The 25,000-nt window shown below is 49.4% G+C and overlaps 3 protein-coding genes across 5 annotated transcripts in view; 1 reads left to right on the top strand and 2 right to left on the bottom strand.

Moving 5' to 3' along the window:
* Positions 1–3,048, top strand: part of vps16 (VPS16 core subunit of CORVET and HOPS complexes) — a 15,685-nt gene extending 12,637 nt beyond the window's left edge. The window contains exons 19-24 of one of the 2 annotated variants that reach the window (XM_056588000.1): positions 656–733; positions 1,333–1,419; positions 1,526–1,608; positions 1,719–1,815; positions 2,336–2,439; positions 2,794–3,048. In XM_056588000.1, coding sequence (XP_056443975.1) covers positions 656–733; positions 1,333–1,419; positions 1,526–1,608; positions 1,719–1,815; positions 2,336–2,439; positions 2,794–2,950 — 606 coding nt within the window. In that variant the 3' untranslated portion in view covers positions 2,951–3,048. The remainder of the gene's footprint in view (positions 1–655; positions 734–1,332; positions 1,420–1,525; positions 1,609–1,718; positions 1,816–2,335; positions 2,440–2,793) is intronic. The other variant, XM_056588001.1, reaches the window with a different exon arrangement.
* A 3,199-nt stretch (positions 3,049–6,247) lies between these two features.
* Positions 6,248–14,718, bottom strand: LOC130380714 (NACHT, LRR and PYD domains-containing protein 3-like). Its single transcript, XM_056588014.1, has 9 exons — positions 14,548–14,718; positions 13,765–13,861; positions 12,567–12,677; positions 12,376–12,492; positions 12,079–12,142; positions 11,669–11,894; positions 9,816–10,762; positions 9,593–9,639; positions 6,248–6,774 (listed from the first exon to the last, which is right to left on the bottom strand). Exons 2-7 carry the CDS (start codon positions 13,845–13,847, stop codon positions 10,008–10,010), a joined length of 1,356 nt encoding a protein of 451 aa, XP_056443989.1. The 5' UTR covers positions 13,848–13,861; positions 14,548–14,718; the 3' UTR covers positions 6,248–6,774; positions 9,593–9,639; positions 9,816–10,007.
* Positions 14,719–17,507: 2,789 nt separating this feature from the next.
* xdh (xanthine dehydrogenase) overlaps positions 17,508–25,000 on the bottom strand; it is a 29,193-nt gene continuing 21,700 nt past the window's right edge. The window contains exons 28-36 of one of the 2 annotated variants that reach the window (XM_056587992.1): positions 24,709–24,837; positions 24,544–24,601; positions 24,282–24,298; positions 23,797–23,849; positions 22,382–22,496; positions 20,886–20,951; positions 20,110–20,298; positions 19,532–19,699; positions 17,509–17,610 (exon numbers count right to left, since the gene is read on the bottom strand). In XM_056587992.1, the coding sequence (XP_056443967.1) occupies positions 17,560–17,610; positions 19,532–19,699; positions 20,110–20,298; positions 20,886–20,951; positions 22,382–22,496; positions 23,797–23,849; positions 24,282–24,298; positions 24,544–24,601; positions 24,709–24,837 (846 nt within the window). In that variant the 3' untranslated portion in view covers positions 17,509–17,559. Of the gene's footprint in view, positions 17,611–19,531; positions 19,700–20,109; positions 20,299–20,885; positions 20,952–22,381; positions 22,497–23,796; positions 23,850–24,281; positions 24,299–24,526; positions 24,602–24,708; positions 24,838–25,000 lie in introns of both variants that reach the window. The other variant, XM_056587991.1, reaches the window with a different exon arrangement.

Below are 25,000 nucleotides of genomic sequence, written 5' to 3'. Positions count from 1 at the left end.
CTCGTTTGCATAGTGATTAACATTATGAATTTCAATTGTGTATACCAACTGTATGTTGGCTGACATTTACCTAACTCTTTTCCCCTCCACTCTAACCAAGGATGCCTGGCTAACACAGGCATCCTTGATACAGGCTAACTACTACGTTAGCGCTAGCTACAGGGAGAAGGTACAGGCTAACTACTACATTAGCGCTAGCTACAGGGAGAAGGTACAGGCTAACTACTAGGTTAGCGATAGCTACAGGGAGAAGGTACAGGCTAACTACTACGTTAGCGCTAGCTACAGAGAAAAGGTACAGGCTAACTACTACGTTAGCGCTAGCTACAGGGAAAGATACAGGCTAACTACTACGTTAGCGCTAGCTACAGGGAGAAGGTACAGGCTAGCTGCTAAGTTATTGCTAGCGGCAGAGGGTACAGGCTAGCTGCTAGGTTAGCGCTAGCTACAGAGGGTACAGGCTAGCTGCTAGGTTAGCACTAGCTGCAGAGGGTACAGGCTAGCTGCTAGGTTAGCGCTAGCTGCTAGGTTAGTGCTAGCTGCAGAGGGTACAGGCTAGCTGCTAGGTTAGCGCTAGCTGCAGGGGGTACAGGCTAGCTGCTAGGTTAGCGCTAGCTACAGGGGCTACAGGCTAACTGTCTGTGTGTCTGAACAGCGGCTGGAGGCCCGTCTGTCCGTCCTGCAGAGCGCTGTGGACGAGTACAACAAGGCCAAGAACGAGTTCTCCTCCAAGGTCCACGCACACTCACTCACTCACTCACTCACTCACTCACTCACTCACTCACTCACTCACTCACTCACTCACTCACTCACTCACAGAGACACACACACACACAATCACTCACAGAGACACACACACACACAATCACTCACTCACTCACTCACTCACTCACTCACTCACTCACTCACTCACTCACTCACTCACTCACTCACTCACACACCTTAACACCTACACACACTCACTCACTCACTCACTCACAGAGACACACACACACACACACCTACACACCTATACACACTCACTTACCCACAGAGACACACACACAATCACTCACTCACTCACTCTCAGAGACACACACACACACACACACACACACACACACACACACACACACACACACACACACACACACACACACACACACACACACACACACACACACACACACACACACACACACACACACACACACACTCACAGGGACACTCACTCACTTACTCACAGAGACACACACACACTCACTCACTGACACAGGTACACACACACACAGGTACACACACACAGGTACACACACTCACCTGATGGTGATTTGTTTGTTAATCGTCTCCTAGGCGACCGAGGAGGAAATGCGTCTTCTCCGTTTCCAGAGGAAACTCGACGATGAAAAGGGGGCGGGACTACTGGGCTTATCTCTACAGGTGAGTTATGTTAGGGGCGGGGCTACAGGGTGAGTTAGGGGCGGGGCCACAGGTGAGTTGAGGCGGGGCTACAGGTGAGTAGGTTTGACACTCCCTGTGTTGCCAGGCGACCATGGAGGCCCTGCTGGCGTCTGGACTCCAGAAACAGGCGGACCACCTCTACCGGGACTTCAGAGTGTCGGACAAGAGGTGTGTGTGTGTGTGTGTGAGTGTGTGTGTGATGGTCTGTATGTGTGTGTGTGTGTGTTTGTAATGGCCTGTGTGTGTGTGTGTGTGTGCGTGTGTGTGTGTGTGTTTAGGTACTGGTGGCTGAAGCTGAAGTCATTGGCTGAGAAGGAGGAGTGGGAGGAGCTAGAGAAGTTTTCCAAGAGCAAGAAGTCTCCGGTTGGCTACCTGGTAGGACCCACCCCCTTCCTCCTCCTCCTCCTCCTCCTCCTCCTCCTCCTCCTCCTCCTCCTCCTCCTCCTCCTCCTCCTCCTCCCGACCTTCCTCCTCCTCTTCCCCCTCCTCCTCCTCCTCCTCCTCCTCCTCCTCTTCCTCCTCCTCCTCCCGACCTTCCTCCTCCTCCTCCTCTTCCTCCTCCTCCTCCCGACCTTCCTCCTCCTCCTCCTCCTCCTCCTCCTCTTCCTCCTCCTCCTCCTCCTCCTCCTCCTCCTCCCTCCTCCTCCTCCTCCTCCTCCTCTTCCTCTTCCTCCTCCTCCTCCCGACCTTCCTCCTCCTCCTCCTCCTCCTCCTCCTCCTCCCTCTCCTCCTCCTCCTCCTCCCCCTCCCTCCTCCTCCTCCTCCTCCTCCCGACCCTCCTCCTCCTCCTCCTCCTCCTCCTCCTCCTCCTCTTCCTCCTCCTCCTCATAACCCTTTGTGGAGGTGTGTATGAAGAAGAGTAATAAGTCTCTCCTCCTCTTCCTCCTCCTTCTAGCCCTTTGTGGAGGTGTGTATGAAGAAGAGTAATAAGTACGAAGCCAAGAAGTACGTTACCAAGGTAACGCCGGAGCAGAGGGTCCGCGCACACCTGACCATAGAGTGGGTACCTGTCTGTCTGTCTGTCTGTCTGTCTGTCTGTCTGTCTGTCTGTTTTGAGTTGTATACATGTATCATCTAGTTGATTATATTATATTCTCTCCTCCTCCTCCTCCACCTCCCCCTCTCTCCTCCCTCCCCCTCCTCCTCTCTCCCCTCCCCCTCTCTCTCCCCCCCCCCCCTCTCTCCTCTCCCCCTCCTCCTCTCTCCCCACTCCTCCCCCTCCTCCTCTCTCCCCCCCCTCCTCCCTCCCCCCCTTCCCCCTCCTCCTCTCTCCCCTCTCTCCTCCCCTCCTCCTCCCCCCCCTCTCTCCCCCCCACTCCCCCTCCCCCCCCTCCCCCCCTCCCCCTCTCTCAGGGACGTTGAAGGGGCAGCTGATGCGGCCATAGAGAGGAGGAGCGAGGCGGAGATCGGGACGGTGATCTCCCACTGCTCCTCCTCCTCCTCCTCCTCCTCACAGCGCCTCCTGCTGGACAAACTGCAGCGCGCCCTGACCACCGCCAACAGGAAGTGACCACCGCCAACAGGAAGTGACCTCAGAGGCTGGAGACTTTGGTTAACGATGAGGGTCTGTGTTTGTGTGCACTAATTAATAAACAAATAAAGCCTTACAAAGTTATTCATCGTTTCATATAACCACTCCTAGGGGGGGGGGGGTACTGAGGGGGGGGTGAGGGGTATTGAGGGGGGGGGGGGGAGGTACTGAGGAGGTGGGGGGTGGTGAGGGGTACTGTGGGGGGGGGGTGGTACTGAGGGGGTGATGAGGGGGGGGGAGGTACTGAGGGGGGGTGATCTTCTGAACATCACGGCTGTATGTGAGCTAGAGAATTAGCGAGTTCTATCACCTCAACTAAACTAGGAGAGCTTGAGGAATTTGGGGCCAGATAACACTGCAGTTTGCTGTGTGTGTGTTTTAGTGTTCCAATGGGTGAGGTAGGTTTGGTTCTGATGTGTTATATAATTTGAGTCTGATTGATGTGTTCTCCGACTGGTCCTGGGGCAGAGCAGAGGGGGAACCTGTCTGTGGACAGAGCCTCAGGGCCAGCTGAGTGAGGGGACTCCTGTTCACCTCTTGGCTTTGCAGGGCTTTGTGCTGGGAGGAGTGGGGGTCACTTTGTTTTAGATGTAGCCTATATTTAATCGATCGTTTTTGGATTATTAATAGAAGTGGATACCGGCCTAATTCAGCTCTGCAGGCGTTGTTAGTGGTGGTCCTGTGTACCTGCAGAATACTTTTGCAAAATTCAGTGCTTGCAATTTCAATTGAATGTTTTTCCCATTGGTCAAAAAGTTGGTTTGTTTGTGGGCCCCACACTTCGCTACCATAGAGCAGAATGGGTTCAATAATAGCTTGAAGTAGTTTGAGCCAAATTAGAATTGGAATCTGAATATTGCATAAAAAGCCCTGCGTGCTTTCTCTCTCAGTTCATTGACTGCTGGATTGAAACTTCCAGTGGGACTTATTTTCAGGCCTAAATAATTATGTTCTCAACATTTTGCTCTATTCTCTCTCTCTGTCTGTCTCGCTCTCTCTCTCTCTCTCTATTCCTCCCTCTCTCTCTCTCTCTGTCTCTCTCTCTCTCTCTGTCTCTATTCCTCTCTCTCTCTCTCTTAACATTTATGAACTTACAGTAACATCAATCAACTGTTAAAGTAACATTAACGAAATGTTAAAGTAACATTAATGGATTTAACATTAATGAACTCACAGCATCATTAATGAATTTACATTAACATGAATTAACTGTTACAGTAACATGAGTGAGCTGTTAAAAATAAAGTCTTTGTCTACAATCGAATACAGGTATTGTTTGAAAGACAAAGTTTTGATGCTGCTTGATACTGGGTTGCTTCGGTCGATACCTTCGTACCAATACCCAGTCCTACAGAACCTGTACTATACTGTTAAAGAGTTATGAACCTGGCATTCTTAAAGTGACATCCTTCTGTCAAGCCTTTGTGGATTACTAATGATGGTAACAGTCCTAGACACTTCCAGTGGTGCAAATAAACGTATTATACATAGTACTTAGAATAAAGTACTCTTCATGCAAGTGTACTACTTTACCATTGTACCTAAATTCATTTAGTACACAAACTTACCACAATAAGTATTTGCAATTTAGTACTTTTTCACAGAAATACGACTTACAATTAACTTTCATTGAAGCAAACTTTATGTGAGTGTACTTAGATCCCCATCTAATGTAGTGAGATTGAAATGCACTTTAATAAAGCATTTCAATAGTGTATTACAAAGGACTTGAAAATAATCATACTTTTCATAAGTACACTAAATTACCACTATGAGTATTTGCAATTTAGTATACTTTTAAGTACCCTTACATACAACTTACAATACTCACACACCAATAAAGTTTATTTTATTTAAGTACATTTTTCATTTAATTTTTCATTTAAGCAACATTACCCCAAATACAACATAAGAATAGTCCCTTACATGTACACAATAAATACAAGGACTAAAATCATAGAAGAAGCAGGCATTACAAATCGTCAACAGGTGTGCACGTATCTTTAATAACAACATGTTCTGCGGCCGTTTGCTTCCCAACAGAACACAAGGAATCAAGATTCAGCTTAAAGTCATTTACAACACGCAACATTATCCCACAGACCTCTTGGTTATTACGAATAAAATATAAAATCTGCTTTAAATCAGGTGTAAATCAGGATTATGACAAAAATTATATCAGAGCCCTTAAGACCAAAACTGGTGATGTCTGAAAATATACAAACATTCACCATCGATAAGTATTTTATATGCATTTCAAATAATAAATGTGCTTATCTAAGTATGGAAGATCTTAAAAGTTGTCTGGTTTATCATGCTATACTTTACAAAAGAGAGAGTGGGAAAGAAAAAGCGAGAGAGGGAGACACAGAGACATGTTTATACGTGTGGGTGTGTGTGTGTGTGTGTGTGTGTGTGTTTATACGTGTGTGTGTGTGTGTGGGTGTATGTGTGTTTATACGTGTTATGTGTATTCAACCCAGACTGAGGAGAGAGAGAGAGAGAGAGAGAGAGAGAGAGAGAGAGAGAGAGAGCGAGAGAGAGAGAGAGAGAGAGAGAGAGAGAGCAGAGAGAGAGAGAGAGAGAGAGAGAGAGAGAGAGAGAGAGAGAGGAGAGAGAGAGAGAGAGAGAGAGAGAGAGCAGAGAGAGAGAGAGAGAGAGAGCGAGAGAGAGAGAGAGAGAGAGAGAGAGAGAGAGAGAGAGAGAGAGAGAGAGCAGAGAGAGAGAGAGAGGGAGAGACTATAACTGACAGAGACACCAGGCCATAACCCCCTCACGCACCCTTTATGTGCGTGCTTATGTGTGTGTGTGTGTCTATAACTGACACAGAGACGCTGAGGACCAGGACGGGGGGGGGGGGAGAGGGGGGGAGGGGGGAGGGGGAGGGAGACAGGGGGAGGGGTGGAGGGGGAGGGAGACGGGGGGGAGGAGAAGGGAGACGGGGGGGAGGAGAAGGGGGGAGGGAGATGGGGGGAGGGGGGGAGACAGGGGGATGGGGTGGAGGGGGAGGGAGATGGGGGAGGGGGGGGAGACAGGGGGATGGGGTGGAGGGGGAGGGAGAAGGGGGGGAGGGGGAGGGAGGGAGACGGGGGGAGGGGGGGGAGGGGGGGGGGGGGGGGAGCAGGAGACGCGGGGGGTCTCCCTCTCCCCCGCCTGTTTGTTTTCTACCACCGACACAGAGACGCTGATCCCCCCACCCAGACCCCCGGGAGGAGGTCCTGTGTCTGTCTATAACTTACACAGAGATGCTGCTCCCCCTAACCCCACCTCAAACCCCGGGAGGAGGTCCTCCTGGGTGAAGGAGGAGCAGAAGGTGTGGAGGTGTGTCAGTGTGTCTGAGGACCCTCCTCCACCTGGGGACACTCTGTAGAAGGACAGAGAGCCAGCAGGCCGGTCCAGATACACTCCCATTCTGGTGGAGCCAGCGGAGTTGAGGTGGAGGTATGACTGTATACCGTTGTACCGGACAGAGTAACCACCATCATCATAATCATCATAATCTTCATCATAACAATGAAGAACCCAGGACTTGTTGTTCCGTCCAAGCAGGCTGTCATCACCCCCTCCTCTCCTTGTGATTCCTCTGTATGTCACTCCTATATAAACCCATCCTTCCCTCTCTACCTCCCAGTAACAGCGGCCAGTCAGAGCCTCTCTACCCAACACCTGGAGCTGGCAGTCAAATCTGTCTGGGTGATCCGGATACGACAGGTCCTCTTCAACCCACGTCATCTTCCTGTTGTCCTCAGACACAGAGAGTTCTCTGCCGGCCGTGTTGGGGTCCAGTGTGAGTTCACAGGCATCTGAGGGAGAACCAGACATGATGAGCTGCTGAACCATTCTTCATCATCATCATCATCATCATCACATGTTCCCTCCTGGGACATGATGAGTTGCCGAAACATTCTTCATCATCATAATCATCAGCTTTAGAAATATTTTGTAAACATTGGTTATAAGATAATTTAAGTGAAACTTAAATGTAAATCCCATGTGTGTGTGAGTGGCTGTCCCATAAAAAACATTGAAGCCTAGAAAATTGTACAAACTGAATCTACTACCGTAATATTTACACGACATACACATATTATACATCAAAACGTTCAACATGATGTGGTCATTGATCCTATGGAATATCTAAGCCATAGTCAACATACTTTTAAAGATATTAGACTTTGAAAGGTTCCGATACACATCCATTTTAATCCACCTGTGTAAACAACAGACTGAACCAGCTGAGCTCACATACAGGCTGGAAACGAACTGTTGGTACCATAGACCTGGTTCATACATACTATACATAGACATGTACACATACGTACACACACCTATAACAAACATACTAGACATACATCAACACAGGGAAACATAGCTACACAAACGTATACACTAGGGGTGTGAACGGTTACAAAAAATGGTAAACGGTTACACGACTCCTTTTTTTTCGTGTACACAGTTAACCGTTTTTATTTTTATTTATTCTTTTAAGTGGACCGCAGTCGCGCTATACGACCAATGGAGGGTAGAGTTTAGATCGGGCCCTGAAAATCAAGCCCGACCCGGCCCGAGCCCGTGCACGTTCTGTCTGTGCCCGGCGCGACACATTAACTGTAATTATGAGCCCGAGCCCGGTTTCATACATATGTAACTTTGTACACATTTGTTACTTAGGCCTACTCTGCTAAATATATATGTAGGCAGCCGAAGACCGAAGTTCAGACCGAAGATTCACCTTGCAACGGCTTGCAACTCGCAACTCCTTGCGACTCCTTGCGACGAGACGGGCTGCGACGTTCTAAAACTTGGCCGTTCACACTGAGTGCAACGGGCTGCAACGGGCTGCGACGCTAGGTGGTTTCCCTAGCAACTGTGAACGCTCTGGCACAGCTGAGAGCCGCAACAGCATCATTTGCGTAGGTTAGGTTACATTAGTTAGGTTTGCGATTAGTTAGGTTTGCAATTAGTTTTATTTTTATTTTGCTTTAGAGAAGGCTAAAGTTACTGTGTTTTGTCATTCTCCGGATATCGGATTTTTCAATTGGATATTTTTATGCTGGAGTGGACAGTACGGTACCGGGACGGAGTAAGGCTGTGACGTACAAGTTGTTCTGTGCTGTGATTGGCTGAAGAGAAATAGTTAAATCGCCGCGTTCTAAAACTGGAGTTTGCGATTTGACATGTTCAATCTCTGGCGACTCCTTGCGACTCCTTGCAACGACCCGTTCACACCGCCCCTGCGACGTTCCAAAACCGTCTCGTTGCAAGCCGTTGCAAGGTGAATCTTTGGTCTGAACTGGGCAGGGATAATGTATAGAACGCCGGTCATTATCGGGAAAATAAGCCCCGACCGGGCGAACAGGACACCGACGCGCAGCGGAGGTGTCTTGCTTCGCCCTGAAGGGGCTTATTTTCGATAATGACCGGCGACGTTCTATAGGCCAGTGGTTTTCAAACTGTGGGGCGCGCCCCCCCTGGGGGGCGCCAGAGTTCTTCAGGGGGGGGCGCGACGTGAGAAAAAAATAAACCCGAAAAAAAAACTGAAAGCCGATGATTCAAATCATCAGTCGTACTTCAACTGTAGAAGTAACATAACTAAATCAATTTTCAACCGTTTATCTTCGTGCAAACCATTTAACAAATCTACACTATTGTATCTTCAATAATATCCAAACAGAATTTCGATATCATTTAAACTTTCTTCAGAATCACAGTTTTAGTTTCATACCGCTTCGTTTTCAGTTGTTTTCATTGAAGACGTCAGCCCATTCTGATACACCTACTTCTAGACATCGTAACTTATTCCTTTTTCAACCGTTTACCATCGTTCAAACCATTAAACAAATCTACAGACTTGTATCTTCAATACTCTCTAAACAGAATTTTGATTGCCTTTATACTTTTTTCAGAATCACAGTTTTAGTTTCCAACCGTCATCGTTTTCAGTTGCTTATAATAATTTGGGTCACCATAGCAACGCCGGTAAACAAACAAACTGGCAGTTTACACAGATTAAGATGTTCAAATGTATTTAAAAAAGGTTAAGCGAAAACATGCTTAGATAAAGTTGTTAAATTGTGATAAGAAATGTGTTTAAAAACGCACAAAGATGTTGCAATGTTATATAAAGAAATAAAGAAATATGTTTAAAATGTTTAAAAAATATGTTTAAAAAATATGTTTCAAATGTTTTAAAATTATGATCAGAGATGTTTAAAATGTGTAAAATAATTAAAATAGCTTTCAAAACACAGGTATTTAGAAAAAAAAAAATTGGGGGGGGGAGCTCAGCTGACATTTTTTCTCTGAGGGGGGGCTCACTCTCTTACACTTTGAAAACCCCTGCTATAGGCTACATTATCAGGCCCCTCCTCACCCCCCCCCCCCCCCCTCACGCACCATTTATGTGCGTGCTTATGTGTGTGTGTGTCTATAACTGACACAGAGACGCTGAGGACCAGGACGGGGGTCCTCAGCTGTAGGCTGAGGACCCCCGTTTTAAAAATGATTACCCCTAGTATACACAAGTCCACATGTGAATGACAGACGTCACCTCCTGCTGTGTGGTTGGACTTTCCATCTCAATAGTGAGTGTGTTTTGTGGTGAATCAAACAGACACTTACACTTCTTTAGAGCTGGTTTCAGCCTCCACACTCCACCGTGCTCCACACTGGGGGGGAAACAAAGTGAGAGCAGCATGTTGAAACATTCACCTTCATCATCTGCTGTCTCATCACGTTCTACACAACATGAGTGACAGCTGCCTCTTCAAACCACTTCATCTAGCAGCGGCTTGAATCCTGGTAGGAGACTTTTTCCCTGAGTGGTGAGCTGTCCTCTCCATACCTGAGAGTGTCCAGTCTCCAGCGTGGATCCTCCAGTCCAGCAGAGAGCAGCGCAGCTCCAGAGTCTCCTGGGTGATTGTAGCTCAGGTCCAGCTCTCTCAGATGGGAGGGGTTGGAGCTCAGAGCTGAGGCCAGAGAAGCACAGCCTTCCTGTGTGACCAGGCAGCCAGACAAGCTACACACACACACACACTTACTCCTCCTTCTGTGGGTCGGTGAACCCCCTCACCTCTGTCACCATGTCAACACACTCAGCAGGGATCTGATTGGCTGCCGCAGGGCGTGTGGTTATCCAGATGCGAGTGGAGGGAAGCAGGACACCCCTGATGAGGTTTGTCAGCAGCACGTCCAATGAGGTGGACTTTGTGACATCAGTCCAGATCGGGTTGTTCTGGAAGTCCAGAGGATATCGACACTCATCCAGACCATCCAAGATGAAGATAACGTTGAACCGGTCGTATCTGCAGATTCCTGCTTCTTTGGTCCCAATGAAGAAATGATGAAGGAGTTCCACCAAGCTTAACTCTTTCCCTTTCAGTAAATTCAGCTCTCTGAAAGTGAGGAGAAATGTGAAGTGTATGTCCTGGTTGGTTTTGCCGTCAGCCCAGTCCAGAGTGAACTTGTTTGTTAAGACGGTTTTACCAATGCCGGCCACTCCAGTTGTCATAATTGTCCTGAATGGTTGATCTTTTCTAGGTAAGGGTTTAAAGATGTCTTCACATTTGATTGGTGTTTCTTCCTTGGCCGGTTTCCTGGAAGCTGTTTCAATCAGTCTGACCTCATGTTCATTGTTGACCTCTCCACTGCCTCTCTCTGTGATGAAGATCTCTGTGAAGAAGTCATTCAGATCCGTTTTCTCTCCTGCTTTAGGGAGTCCCTCAAACACACACCTGAACTTCTTCTTCAAATGAGACTTGATTTTGTGTTGGCATTCGACAGCAGCAGATCCTAAATGAGAATGAACAGAAGACATCAGATAGTGGATGGAGACATCAGTTGAAGCATGAAAATATTTCCTGTAAAATGATCAACTTCATGATATTTATTGGCTTCATTACTTGTGGTTCATGAAGCTGGTCGTAACAAGGAATGGATCATTTATTTATGATTTTGTTTTTTATTTCCACAGCATCATGATTGGTCTAATGATAAGAATGATAGTGAATAAGTGAAAAGTGAATTGATAGTGCAACAAGATAGTGCTGCATCTTTTCCACTGAGTTGTTATGCTTTTGATTTTCAGTTTATTGTTTACAATTCTTTAACCTGATGGACGTACAATAACCCTACATATCTGGTTCAAACCATTTAACCTTATACCCCAAAATAACCCTACATATCTGGATCAAACCATTTAACATGATACCCCCACAATAACCCTACATATCTGGATGAAACCATTTAACATGATACCCCCACAATAACCCTACATATCTGGATCAAACCATTTAACCTTATACCCCACAATAACCCTACCTATCTGGATCAAACCATCTAACCTAATACCCCAAAATAACAATACATATCTGGATCAAACCATTTAACCTGATACCCCCACAATAACCCTACATATCTGGGTCAAACCATTTAACCTGATACCCCACAATAATCCTACATTTCTGGATCAAACCATTTAACCTGATGCCCCAAAATAACCCTACATATCTGGATCAAACCATTTAACCTAATGCCCCAAAATAACCCTACAGATCTGGGTCAAACCATTTAACCTGATGCCCCAAAATAACCCTATATAGGAATGTGAAAAATATTTAGTCTGAACAGAACAAATAAGAGTCTCATACTGCTCTTTGAAACAATTATCATTCTGTCTTCAAGATAAGAGTCTCTTACCGCCCCACAGTGAGTCGGCCAGTTCCTCCTGGTTCATCTCCATCAGGCAGAGCTTTGTGATGTCCACCACTCCCTCTATGGCGCGCCACCTCTGCTCCTCCTTCTCACCATCTAGCTCCTCCTCCTCCCTCTGACTCTCTGAGCATTGTGGGTAATCTGGGAAGAGATCCCTCCAGAGCTTCTTCATCTCCTTGTCGAGGAAAGCGTGTGCGTTCTCCTCAGCCCTCTGGAACAGAACAAACATCAAGGAGAACTTTACCTTGAACTCACTGAGGACATCAGAAGCATCTGTCCTGGATTCGCGTCAGCTGGTCTAAAGAGGGAAGCCTGGAGACGAGGAGCTCCACAAGAGATGCTTTCTGATGTTCATGTAGAGCTGAAGTAAAACTTATTGGTGGACATTTACACACCTTGATCAGCTCGGTTGGATTCTTCTGTACAGACCTGGTAACAATTGACCTCTTCTGGTGTGGTCTGTGGGGAACACACACACACACACACACACACACACACACACACACACACACACACACACACACACACACACACACACACACACACACACACACACACACACACACACACACACACACACACACACACACACACACTCTATTATTTTATTTTTCCTGATCTGTTAACATCAGTATCAGTAGGGTCTGATAACAACCAACTTGTCTCTTTTATCGTCTCTTTGAAACTCCTACCTCTCCTCTCTGGAGGGGCGTCCATCTTTAAATTCAGGAGGATGATCCATAGACCAGTCACTCTTCATGGAGACACAGCTGGGTCCAGGGGAGTCTTCTCTCTGCTGCTGATCTCTTCTAGAAAAACAAGAACCAGAATTTATGGACATTTGATAGAATCTGTATCTTTATTATATCTGATAAATCCTCACCTCTTTTCAATAGACTGATTTCCGTCTTTAAAGTTAGCAGGATGATCCATAGACCAGTCACTCTTCATGGAGACACAGCTGGGTCCAGGGGAGTCTGCTCTCTGCTGTCTCCTTCAGAAAAACAAACACCATCTGGAGGTTAGGATTTGTGGATATCGTTTCATTTGATCATTTCCTTGGTCCTCTGTACTTGGTCCCCTACTTCTCATCATCTACATCCTCCCACTCGGTCAAATCCTCTGCCAACATGGCCTCCATTTTCCCTGTTACGCTGATGACAGTCAGATCTACCTCTCCACCAACACCACCTCTGCAGCCACCCATTGCACCCTCGCCACCTGCCTCACTGAGGCCAAAACTTGGATGAAACACAACTTCCTCAAACTAAATTGCAATAAATCATAAATCCTCATCATTGGCCCAAACTCCCTCACCCGCCCCACCCAGGACATCTCAGTTAATATTGATGGTTCCATTGTCACCCCCTCCACTCACATCCACAACTTACGCCCCGTGCCCACTACCTCCGTCAGTTGTCCGTTGCCCATTGACTTTGAATGGGGACGGTCGCGCAATGCATTGTGGATCCGTCAGTTGACTTGGAGCGTTCGCCACCGTCAAAAAGTTGAAAAATGTTCAACTTTTTCGGCAGCGACGGATCCGTCATCCAATCAGATCGCGTATGCAAATTTAAGCACTGTGACGCGACTCGGGCTCTGACGATACTGGAAAGCGGGAAAGCGGGTAATCTTGCCTCGCAACAAGCAGGAAGAAGCGGAAAGAACCCGGCGAACCGATTTGATTGGCTGACGGATGCATCTGCAAAGACTACTCCCCCATCCGTCAGCCACGCCTTCTGACGTCCGTTGACTGACGGTGCAGTGGGCACGAGGCGTTAGGTATCATCCTTCACCCCACCCTCTCAGCCCTCCCCCATATAAACCAGATTACCAAAACAGCCTTCTTCCACCTCAGGAACATCACACACACACACACACACACACACACACACACACACACACACACACACACACACACACACACACACACACACACACACACACACACACACACACACACACACACACACACACACACACACACACAGCTGTTACTCAGAGTAATGATGGAGTCATGATGCATCACTGCTGAGCTCTGAGATGGACCACAGTCACAGACAGAGAGATCCTCTTCTTACCTCTTAGCTTTGCTCCGGCGGCCATGTTCCCCAGACAGAGTGGTCTTAGAGGTAGGACCCCCCTCCTTTCTCTCCTCATCCATAGTAGACTGGAGACCTGGACACAAACAAAACTCTTCATTACCTTCATTTGCCTTTTGACTTTAGCTGTTGATTGAGAGATCATTGTGACTGTGTCAGACTAAAGCATTATGGACGTCAGAGACCGTCAATATGAACCCCACAACATAACCACACTGCCCTCACTACAGTACAGATGTGTACAGCAGATGAGAACTGAGAGATGAGAATTAAACACCTTGGAGACTGTAACTGTGCTTAACACGAAAAATATATACAAAAGACTTAAAAAATGCATTGTTGTAAAATGAAAAAAGTAAAGAACGTTTGAATAATTTCTCTACTGGAACAATGTCTGAATTCTATCACTTTACTGAACCAGAGATCCCATAAATCAACTGGTGAAGTTCAACACATCGATAGGGTATCCTCTTATGACCAACGAGTCTCTTTCTCTCCCTTAATGGCCCCAGCTGTGGTTTAAGCCATAGGAATCGAGTCTACCCCCCACAGGAACCCCCCTGTGAAAGTGGTACAGTCCAGCAACAGTCTGGTCTGTCGCTAGTCGCTATGAACACATATCACACACTCAATCTATCACACGGGTCAGAAAAGCAGTGAAACATGAACTAACTTTGTATTCTCTACAGTAAACTCATTATTATATACCAGTAACCTAAAGACGATATAAACGGTAGTAAATTGTCCATTATCTTTTCTTACCTTATCTACTTATCTAATTAAAATGCGTCCCATGCGGTATAAAGTTATAAAAGAATACATGTAAGGGAAGAAACAGAGATTAAAGTGTTTATAAATCAAGTAAATCAGGTGAAAGGTTTTCAAAGCGGAGAAAGAAAGGCTCCTCGCTGTGACAGAAGTTTAAGATGAGGAAGTAAGTAACCGAGCTGAAGCGGTTTGACTGACAGAGAGAGTAGGAGCCGCACCTCTCAGCGTGGGTCACCTGCTTTTCTGGGAAACCGAACGCTACCCAGCGCAGGGTTCAGTACACACACACGAACACACACACACACACACACACACACACACACACACACACACACACACACACACACACACACACACACACACACACACACACACACACACACACACACACACACACACTCACTCACACGGATCACTGAGCCAACCTTAAAGGCTGCCTTAATATAGTCAGAATACAGGTATATATTAATCCCATGTAATAATAGCCTGGGTATGCTATCAGTACATTACTGCATGTCACCGAAGACCAACACCGTTTAGTGACGTCATTGGATATGCTTGTTGCATGTCCAAACATGGAGCTCAGCTCACACAAAAAAACTGTTTTGTACAACATCTGAAGTTATTTGATTGGACAAGAGCCAATCCACGAGTACTACTATATAAAGTGTTCTTCAAACAAGTTAATAAGGTGAAAGGTTTTCAAAGTGGAGGAAGAAGGGGTGCTGGCTGTGACGGACCGGTAGACTTTAAGAACAGGTTTGACTCACAGAGACAATGGACAAATCATATGCAACACACACACACACACACACACACACACACACACACACACACACACACACACACACACACACACACACACACACACACACACACACACACACACACACACACACAGATCACTGAGCCAACTGTAAAGTCTGCCTTATCGAACATGTGTAATATATAGGCCGATATATAATATAATAATACCATGTAATAATGCTATAATATAATAATAGCATGTGATAATAATATAATAATACCATGCTACAATACCCTGTGTAAACTATCAGTACATTACTGCCTGTCAACGCAGACCAACATGTCCTGTTCCCTGAGTTCGAGTGGCGCCCCTCAGGACATAGACTCCAGGCTGTCGGACACAGAGGAGGAGGGCAGCCTTCACCCCCAGGGCTGTCCAGCTCCTTAATGCTGCTCACTGACTCATCAACATGCTGCACTTTGGAATGGAAGCACTTCATGAAGCACTCTTTACTCATGTGTTGAATGTTGTTGTTGCGATGTGTGTGTTGCTTGATTTGTGTAGTGTTTGTGTGTGGGGGCTGCTTGTGTTTGTTAATTGTGTCTATTTTTCAGCTGCCGTCGTGATGATTCTGTCGACCAATCAACGGAGGGTGTGTGTAGCTCGAACTTGCCGGCACCCTTCCAGGTGTCGCAGTACCCCAACGGAGGAGTACTGCGAGATGAGTGCAGGATGAGTACAGCTCAGTACGGCTCAGTCCAGGTCACGCCCACTGTTGGCGGTGGAAACGCGATCCGTTCCGCACCTTTGCGTGCCCAACCGAACCGCACCCTCCGGTGGAAACGCGCCATAATAAGTCCATGATGGTACCGTGGCTGCAAGCTGCTCAGGGCCACACCCCCACCCTCCTCCTTGACCCGCCTCGCTCCTCCTCATTAGCATTAAAGCTACAGATACCGAAACGGCGCGTTTGGGGAAAGCTCAATGTGCGACTGGCTCGTAGTGGCTGTGACTCTGCACCACGGCTGAATTTCGTGAACATCTTCAAAACTGTGTTTGGGGCCCACTAATATCTATATTAAAGCATCCATGAAGTAGCATGGCATGGGACCTTCAATGTTTTGATTGGGCAGGCACTCACACGCATTGATTTTTCATAAACTTTAATCTTAATTATCCTAAAAACGATATGCCCTATTGCTTATCTATTCCATAGCACACTATTCCGCTATAGTACCTATCATATTATATATTTTTGTCTTTCTACGTTAACGTCTGTGCGAGTAGATAGCGACCAATAACGTGTCGAAAGACAATAATAATAAAAAAAAAAGAAGTGTGCAAGAGATCAGTAAAGTGATGTCCTCAGAGCGGAGGGGCTGAGAGGTTCAGGGCGTCCTCTCCTCCTGGAGCTGACCTCTGACCCTCTGGACTGACCTCTGACCCTCTGGACTGACCTCTGACCCTCTGGAGCGACCTCTGACCCTCTGGACTGACCTCTGACCCTCTGGAGCGACCTCTGATCTTCTGGACTGACCTCTGACCCTCTGGAGCGACCTCTGACCCTCTGGACTGACCTCTGACCCTCTGGCTGACCTCTGACCTGACCTCTGACCCACTGACCTGACCTCTGACCCCCTGACCTGACTTCTGACCCTCTGACCTGACCCTCTGGCTGACCTCTGACCCTCTGGCTGACCTCTGACCCTCTGGCTGACCTCTGACCCTCTGGCTGACCTCTTCAGTGGTCAGGAGTCTGACTCAGTGGACATGTGACCAGGCGGTTGTGAACAGATGTATTACCATCGCCGCGGACAAACAGAAAACTAGAGCTGGAAACAACAGCGCAGACACAACAGGAATCATGAAAGATCTTTTATTGACCGATATCAAGTCTTTAACGCTCTGATGCCCTCCTAGACTGGACAGGACGTGTGATTCGGTCGATAGCATATCTATCAAGAGAGAGACAATCTATGTACTGATAGACTGATCAATATATCAATTTAAAGATAGATATGGTAAACACATAGCTAGATTGATCAATAGCTGTAAAATAGATAAAGATAGATCAATATATAGGGAGGAGGGTAGGAGGGAGGAGGGAGGAGGGAAGCAAGGAGGGTAGGAGGGAGGAGGTAAGAGGTAGGAGTAGGAGGTAAGAGGTAGGAGGTAGGAGGGAGGAGGGTAGGAAGGAGGAGGTAGAAGGGTAGGAGCTAGGAGGGAGGAGGTAGGAGGTAGGCGGCTAGGCAGGCGTCCTACACCCGGACATCCCAGGGCTGGAAGGTCCCAGGTTGGGCCGGTGGACACTGGACCCCAAAGAGAGTAAAACAATCACAACTATTGATTACTAACTAACACCTATTAGAACTGATTACACTTAACATAAACACTACTAACTAATACCTATTAGAACTGATTACACTTAACATAAACACTACTAACTAATACCTATTAGAACTGATTACACTTAACATAAACACTACTAACTAATGCCTATTAGAACTGATTACACTTAACATAAACACTACTAACTAATGCCTATTAGAACTGATTACACTTAACATAAACACTACTAACTAATACCTATTAGAACTGATTACACTTAACATAAACACTACTAACTAATACCTATTAGAACTGAATACATTTAACATAAACACTACTAATGCCGCTTTTCCACCGCACATGTAGCTCGACTCGACACGACACGACTCGACACGACTCGACACGGTAGCAGCGCGGGTCCTTTTCCACCGCAAATAGTACCTCCGGGACGTGGGCGGGGTCGTCTGCGCGAAAGGGCCGTGACGTATTTTTGTACGCGACGCAAACAACACCTACGTAACCCACACATGGACAGAACCCACGTAACAACAATGGAGAACATCGATGCGATGGTATTCGTGTTCGTATTATTAGCTGGCATGTTGAAGAAGTGGAATATGTTGGCTGCGGCGCTGCTATCGCTGTTACCAGCATGGTTGCCATGTCGCTCTCGTGACTTCGTCACACTCTCTGGCCAATCAGTGGCCGGCCGTCTGCCGACGTCACCTTTTAGCATCGGCTCAGCCGCTTGGAACCTAGAGCGAGGCGGTACTAGAAAAAGCAGCCACTTGAGGTACTAGATCGCGGTGGAAACGCAAAAAAGGCGAGCTGAGTCGAGTCGAGTCGAGTCGTGTCGAGCTGGTACCATGCAGTGGAAAAGCGGCATTACTAACACCTATTATAACTGATTACACTTAACATAAACCCACTGAACCTAACCCACTGAACCCACTGAACCTAACCCACTGAACCCACTGAACCCACTGAACCTAACCCACTGAACCCACTGAACCCACTGAACCTAACCCACTGAACCCACTGAACCCACTGAACCTAACCCACTGAACCCACTGAACCCACTGAACCCAACCCACTGAACCCACTGAACCTAACCCACTGACCCTACTGAACCCACTGAACCCACTGAACCCACTGAACCTACTGAACCCACTGACCCTAACCCACTGAACCCACTGAACCCACTGAACCTAACCCACTGACCCCACTGACCCTAACCCACTGAACCTAACCCACTGAACCTAACCCACTGAACCTAACCCACTGAACCCACTGAACCCACTGACCCTAACCCACTGAACCCACTGAACCCACTGAACCCACTGAACCCACTGAACCTAACCCACTGAACCGAACCCACTGAACCTAACCCACTGAACCCACTGAACCCACTAAACCCACTGAACCTAACCCACTGAACCCACTGACCCTAACCCACTGAACCCACTGAACCTAACCCACTGAACCCACTGACCCTAACCCACTGAACCCACTGAACCTAACCCACTGAACCCACTGAACCTAACCCACTGACCCTAACCCACTGAACCCACTGAACCCACTGACCCTAACCCACTGAACCCACTGAACCCACTGAACCTAACCCACTGAACCCACTGAACCTAACCCACTGAACCCACTGAACCTAACCCACTGAACCTAACCCACTGACCCCACTGACCCTAACCCACTGACCCTAACCCACTGAACCTAACCCACTGAACCCACTGACCCTAACCCACTGACCCTAACCCACTGAACCTAACCCACTGAACCTAACCCACTGAACCCACTGAACCTAACCCACTGACCCTAACCCACTGAACCTAACCCACTGAACCCACTGACCCTAACCCACTGGCCCCGGGTTCGCGGGGGTCATACCAGCGCGGTGAAGCGGTCCTGGCAGGCCAGCCGAACCCTCTCCGGGGTGGCGGGGCTGTCCAGCCTGCAGGGCCCCGAGAGGCCGGCCTCCGAGCGGGCCCCCACCACCGCGTCCTTCAGGGCCAGCAGGACCGAGGCGGCCAGGAACAGGGGCGGCTCGCCCACCGCCTGGGGACCGCAGCACACGTCAGCACGGGCCCCCCGTTCTAACCCCCGCCTCCTGGGGGGAGGCTTCACAGTACAGCAGTGCATTGTGGGAGTCTCCGTGACGTCAGCACGCCCCCCCCCGTTCTAACACCCGCCTCCTGGAGGGAGGCTTCACAGTACAGCAGTGCATTGTGGGAGTCTCCATGATCGTTCAAGCACCTCCCAAGGTGCACATTTACAGCCATATACTGCAACCATCAGAGAGTCTTGGTAATGTAACGTCTGCCCTGGGGGAGCGGGGGGCTCCTGAGGGGGTGGGAGGACCCCTGGGTGGGTCGTGTGTCCTGGGCCAGGAAATAAAAAGCTCTCGTAGTTGAGCGCCAATCGATGCAAATGATGGGGGGGCACCAGTACTTTACAGTGAGGGGTACCTTGGAGGAGTAGACGGCCTTGTCGTTGGGGGCGTCCCTCAGCAGGGAGACCACCAGCTGGGACGGTATGTCCCCGAAGGCCGGGATCTTGTAGGTCCCGGGCCCCTGGGTGAGCAGCGCCCCCTGGGGGGAGTAGCGCAGCTCCTCCAGGGTGAAGAGACCCACGCCCTGCAAGAACCCCCCCTCCACCTGGTGGAGACCGGGGAGAGACCAGAGGGGGAGACAGGGGGAGACCAGAGGGGGAGACCAGAGGGGGAGACAGGGGGAGACCAGAGGGGGAGACAGGGGGAGACCAGAGGGGGAGACCAGAGGGGGAGAACAGAGGGGGAGACCAGAGGGGGAGACAGGGGAGAGACCAGAGGGGGAGACCAGAGGGGGAGACCAGAGGGGGAGACAGGGGAGAGACCAGAGGGGGAGACCAGAGGGGGAGACAGGGGGGGAGACAGGGGAGAGACCAGAGGGGGAGAGAGGGGAGAGACCAGAGGGGGAGACGGGAGAGACCAGACGGGGAGACCAGAGGGGGGGAGAGACCAGAGGGGGGAGAGAGCAGAGGGGGAGAGACCAGAGAGGGGAGAGACCAGAGAGGGGAGAGAGCAGAGGGGGAGAGAGCAGAGGGGAAAGACCAGAGGGGGGAGAGACCAGAGGGGGAGACAGGGGGAGAAGTATTTTGTGAGCATGTTGTGTGTTTTTTGTGAGTACGTCGTGTATTTGTGTGTATTTGTGTGTATATTGTGTGTTTGTGTGTGTATGTTGTGTGTATTTGTGTGTATTTGTACCTGGCCGATGTCGATTGCAGGATTCAGACTGTTCCCGACATCCATCACGATGGTTGTGTGTAGGTTCTGCACACACACACACACACACACACGCACACGCACACACACACACACACACACACACACACACACACACACACACACACACACACACACACACATTGAATATCACAGCTTATAACACGGCTGTTCTCAATGCTGTGGAGCGCTCCGTTCACCTGCATGGGCCTTCACAACTTACGGCTGTGAATAATTTTTTGATAATTCACCGTTGCTAAGCAAATAATGACCGTTGCTAAGCATATAATGACCGCCGTCAAGGAAAGTGGATTTTTTTACGTCTTTCGTACCACTCCGCAAGTAGTCCGGTAACTTATCGACCCCAGCGTACTCGGTTGCTAAGCGACGTCAATGTCTTTGGAGGACTATTTCCCTGCCGATCAACACGATGCATGCTGGTAACAAAAACATTGTCAAAAGACACACCATGTGAAGTTATTTTTTCGTTTTGCAATTAGCCGTGTAATAAGCGGGATAATGTATAGAACGTCGCTGATCATTATCGAACATAAGCCCCTTCAGGGCGAACAGTACACCTCTGCTGCGCGTCGGTGTCCTGTTTCGTCCTGTCGGGCTTACTTTCCCGATCATGACCGGCGTTCTATACATTATCCCTTACGTAACACACCATAACGCTGCTGTAAAATTGATCATGCGGTAATTAGTTCTAACCCTCATCATCATCATCATCATCATCATCATCATCATCATCATCATCATCATCATCATCATCATCATCATCATCATCATCAACACACACAGACAGTCTGTGTGTGTTGAGGGGGGAGGACAGACAGCCATGAAAGAGAGACAGACAGACAGGGAGAGAGAAAGACAGAAAGACAGGCAGGGAGAGAGAAAGACAGACAGACAGACAGACAGACAGACAGACCTTGTGGCTGCCGGTCAGACAGACAGACAGACAGACAGACAGACAGACCTTGTGGCTGCCGGTCAGACAGACAGACAGACAGACAGACAGACAGACAGACAGACAGACAGACAGACAGACAGACAGACAGACAGTCCTTGTGGCTGCCGGTCAGACAGACAGACAGACGGACAGACAGACAGACAGACCTTGTGGCTGCCGGTCAGACAGACAGACAGACAGACAGACCTTGTGGCTGCCGGTCAGACAGACAGACAGACAGACAGACAGACAGACAGACAGACAGACAGACAGACAGACAGACCTTGTGGCTGCCGGTCAGACAGACAGACAGACAGACAGACAGACAGACAGACAGACAGACAGACAGACAGACAGACCTTGTGGCTGCCGGTCAGACAGACAGACAGACGGACAGACAGACCTTGTGGCTGCCGGTCAGACAGACAGACAGACAGACAGACAGACAGACAGACAGACAGACAGACAGACAGACAGACAGACAGACAGACAGACAGACAGACAGACGGACAGACAGACAGACCTTGTGGCTGCCGGTCAGACAGTCCACCTCCACCTCAGAGCAGGCCACTCCGTAGCTGAAGTAGTTGAACGGACGTCCGGAGTTCGTCTCAAAGTCATAGCCCAGATCTGGAGTTCTGAACACAAGACAGGCATTACAGAACAACACCTAGAGCTACACCACCTAGAACTACACCACCTAGAGCCACTCCACCTAGAACTACACCACCTAGAACGACACCACCTAGAGCTACACCACCTAGAGCTACACCACCTAGAACTACACCACCTAGAACTACACCACCTAGAACTACACCACCTAGAGCTACACCACCTAGAGCTACACCACCTAGAACGACACTACCTAGAAATACACCACCTAGAACGACACTACCTAGAACTACACCACCTAGAGCAGGGGTGCCCAACCTTTTTTGACCCAAGATCTACTTTTAAAGTAGCCAACCTCCCGAGATCTACCAGTCTAGTGTCAACATTGCAAACCTACCTCCAAGCGGGGGAGGGGGGGGGGGGGGTTGTATCGTGAACCTACGGACTTCAGTGGGGGTTTCATTCTGTCTGCGCGCGGCACCTTCTCAACAATAATCAATAATCTTCCTCCCACTCAGGGTGAAAATGGTAGGTCTTAGCTCGTTTCCCCTCAGCCATGCCAACGTTTAGGAGTGCGTAACTACTGTTGACGGCTTTCAACTACTGTTGACAGCGCATGCGCTACCGCTCGTATATGTCCCGCGCATACGCGGGACACCACCTAGGACTACACCACCTAGAGCTACACCACCTAGAGCTACACCACCTAGAACGACACTACCTAGAGCTACACCACCTAGAGCTACACCACCTAGAGCTACACCACCTAGAACGACACTACCTAGAGCTACACCACCTAGAGCTACACCACCTAGAGCTACACCACCTAGAGCTACATCACCTAGAGCTACACCACCTAGAACGACACTACCTAGAGCTACACCACCTAGAGCTACACCACCTAGAGCTACACCACCTAGAACGACACTACCTAGAGCTACACCACCTAGAGCTACACCACCTAGAGCTACACCACCTAGAACGACACTACCTAGAGCTACACCACCTAGAGCTACACCACCTAGAGCTACACCACCTAGAGCTACACCACCTAGAGCTACACCACCTAGAACGACACTACCTAGAGCTACACCACCTAGAGCTACACCACCTAGAGCTACACCACCTAGAGCTACACCACCTAGAGCTACACCACCTAGAACTACACTACCTAGAGCTACACCACCTAGAGCTACACCACCTAGAACTACACCACTACTACAACCCCAGTCCCCAACAGGTAGAACCCCAACAGGTAGAACCCCAGTCCAGGTAGAACCCCAGTCCCCTGAAGCAGAAGGCATGTGAAGGCTGTCCGGAGCTCACTTGTAGAACCCATTAGCAGACAGATTGACTCTGTTGAAGTAAGCAGCTTTGACCTGGAAGACAGAAGAAACAGGGGTCACATGACGACATCCCGAAGGTCAGAGGGTCAGGGGGTCAGGTGTCAGAGGGTCAGAGGTCAGGGGGTCAGAGGTCAGAGGGTTGGGGGTCAGAGGTCAGGGGGTCAGAGGGTTAGGGGGTCAGGGGTCAGAGGGTCAAGGGGCCAGAGGTCAGGGGGTCAGGGGTCAGAGGGTTAGGGGGTCAGAGGTCAGGGGGTCAGAGGGTTAGGGGTCAGAGGTCAGGGGGTCAGGGGGTACTGACGCCCGGAGCGCTGGTGCCGTCAGTGTCCTCCACCATTGGAAACCTCTGGTGTCCGCCCATGACCCTTCCTCACCCAGTCCTCCCAGGACCCTACCTCACCCAGTCCTCCCCCTTCCTCACCCAGTCCTCCCATGTCCCTTCCTCACCCAGTCCTCCCCCTTCCTCACCCAGTCCTCCCATGACCCTTCCTCACCCAGTCCTCCCATGACCCTTCCTCACCCAGTCCTCCCATGTCCCTTCCTCACCCAGTCCTCCCCCTTCCTCACCCAGTCCTCCCATGACCCTTCCTCACCCAGTCCTCCCATGTCCCTTCCTCACCCAGTCCTCCCCCTTCCTCACCCAGTCCTCACATGACCCTTCCTCACCCAGTCCTCCCCCTTCCTCACCCAGTCCTCACATGACCCTTCCTCACCCAGTCCTCCCATGAACCTTTGGGGTTCTGGGTCCTGTAGGGGTCCAGACGCTTCCTGAGGACCTCACACGCGTTCTGCAGGAGAGGGCGTGATTAGGTGTACATAGACATTGATATATCTATATATCTATATGTGTGTGTGTGAGCGGTTGTGTTGGGCCCGGTGTGGGGCGGGGCCCTGCCTGCACTGCGGCCCCGTTGAGGTCCGAGGAGGCGGAGGCGGCGGTGGGGCTGGTGTTGGGCACCGTGCTGGTGCTGGTCTCAGACACATGGATCTGAGAGCTGGCCACGCCCAGAACCCTGCTGGCCACCTGGGGACGCACAAACACACAGCTTAGAGCAGGCCGCGCCCAGGCCACGCCCCCGCCCTGCTGGCCACCTGGGGACGCACAAACACACAGCTTAGAGCAGGCCGCGCCCAGGCCACGCCCCCGCCCTGCTGGCCGCCTGGGGCGAGGAGCTATCGTTGATGAT

This window comes from Gadus chalcogrammus, chromosome 4 (genome assembly GCF_026213295.1).
Source record: "Gadus chalcogrammus isolate NIFS_2021 chromosome 4, NIFS_Gcha_1.0, whole genome shotgun sequence".
NCBI lineage: Eukaryota > Metazoa > Chordata > Actinopteri > Gadiformes > Gadidae > Gadus > Gadus chalcogrammus.
The sequence above is the reverse complement of the archived record's forward strand: the minus strand, read 5'-3'. Positions and strand labels throughout refer to the sequence as shown.

Bases quoted from the DNA above. Each gene is read 5' to 3' on its own strand.
- LOC130380714 (XM_056588014.1), bottom strand. From the start codon at position 13,847: ATGGATGAGGAGAGAAAGGAGGGGGGTCCTACCTCTAAGACCACTCTG. The intron at 12,678-13,764 runs GTAAGAAGAGGA...GTTTTTCTGAAG, and splicing joins CGCCGGAGCAAAGCTAAGAG to GAGACAGCAGAGAGCAGACT. The intron at 10,763-11,668 runs GTAAGAGACTCT...ATTCTCATTTAG, and splicing joins GGCCGACTCACTGTGGGGCG to GATCTGCTGCTGTCGAATGC.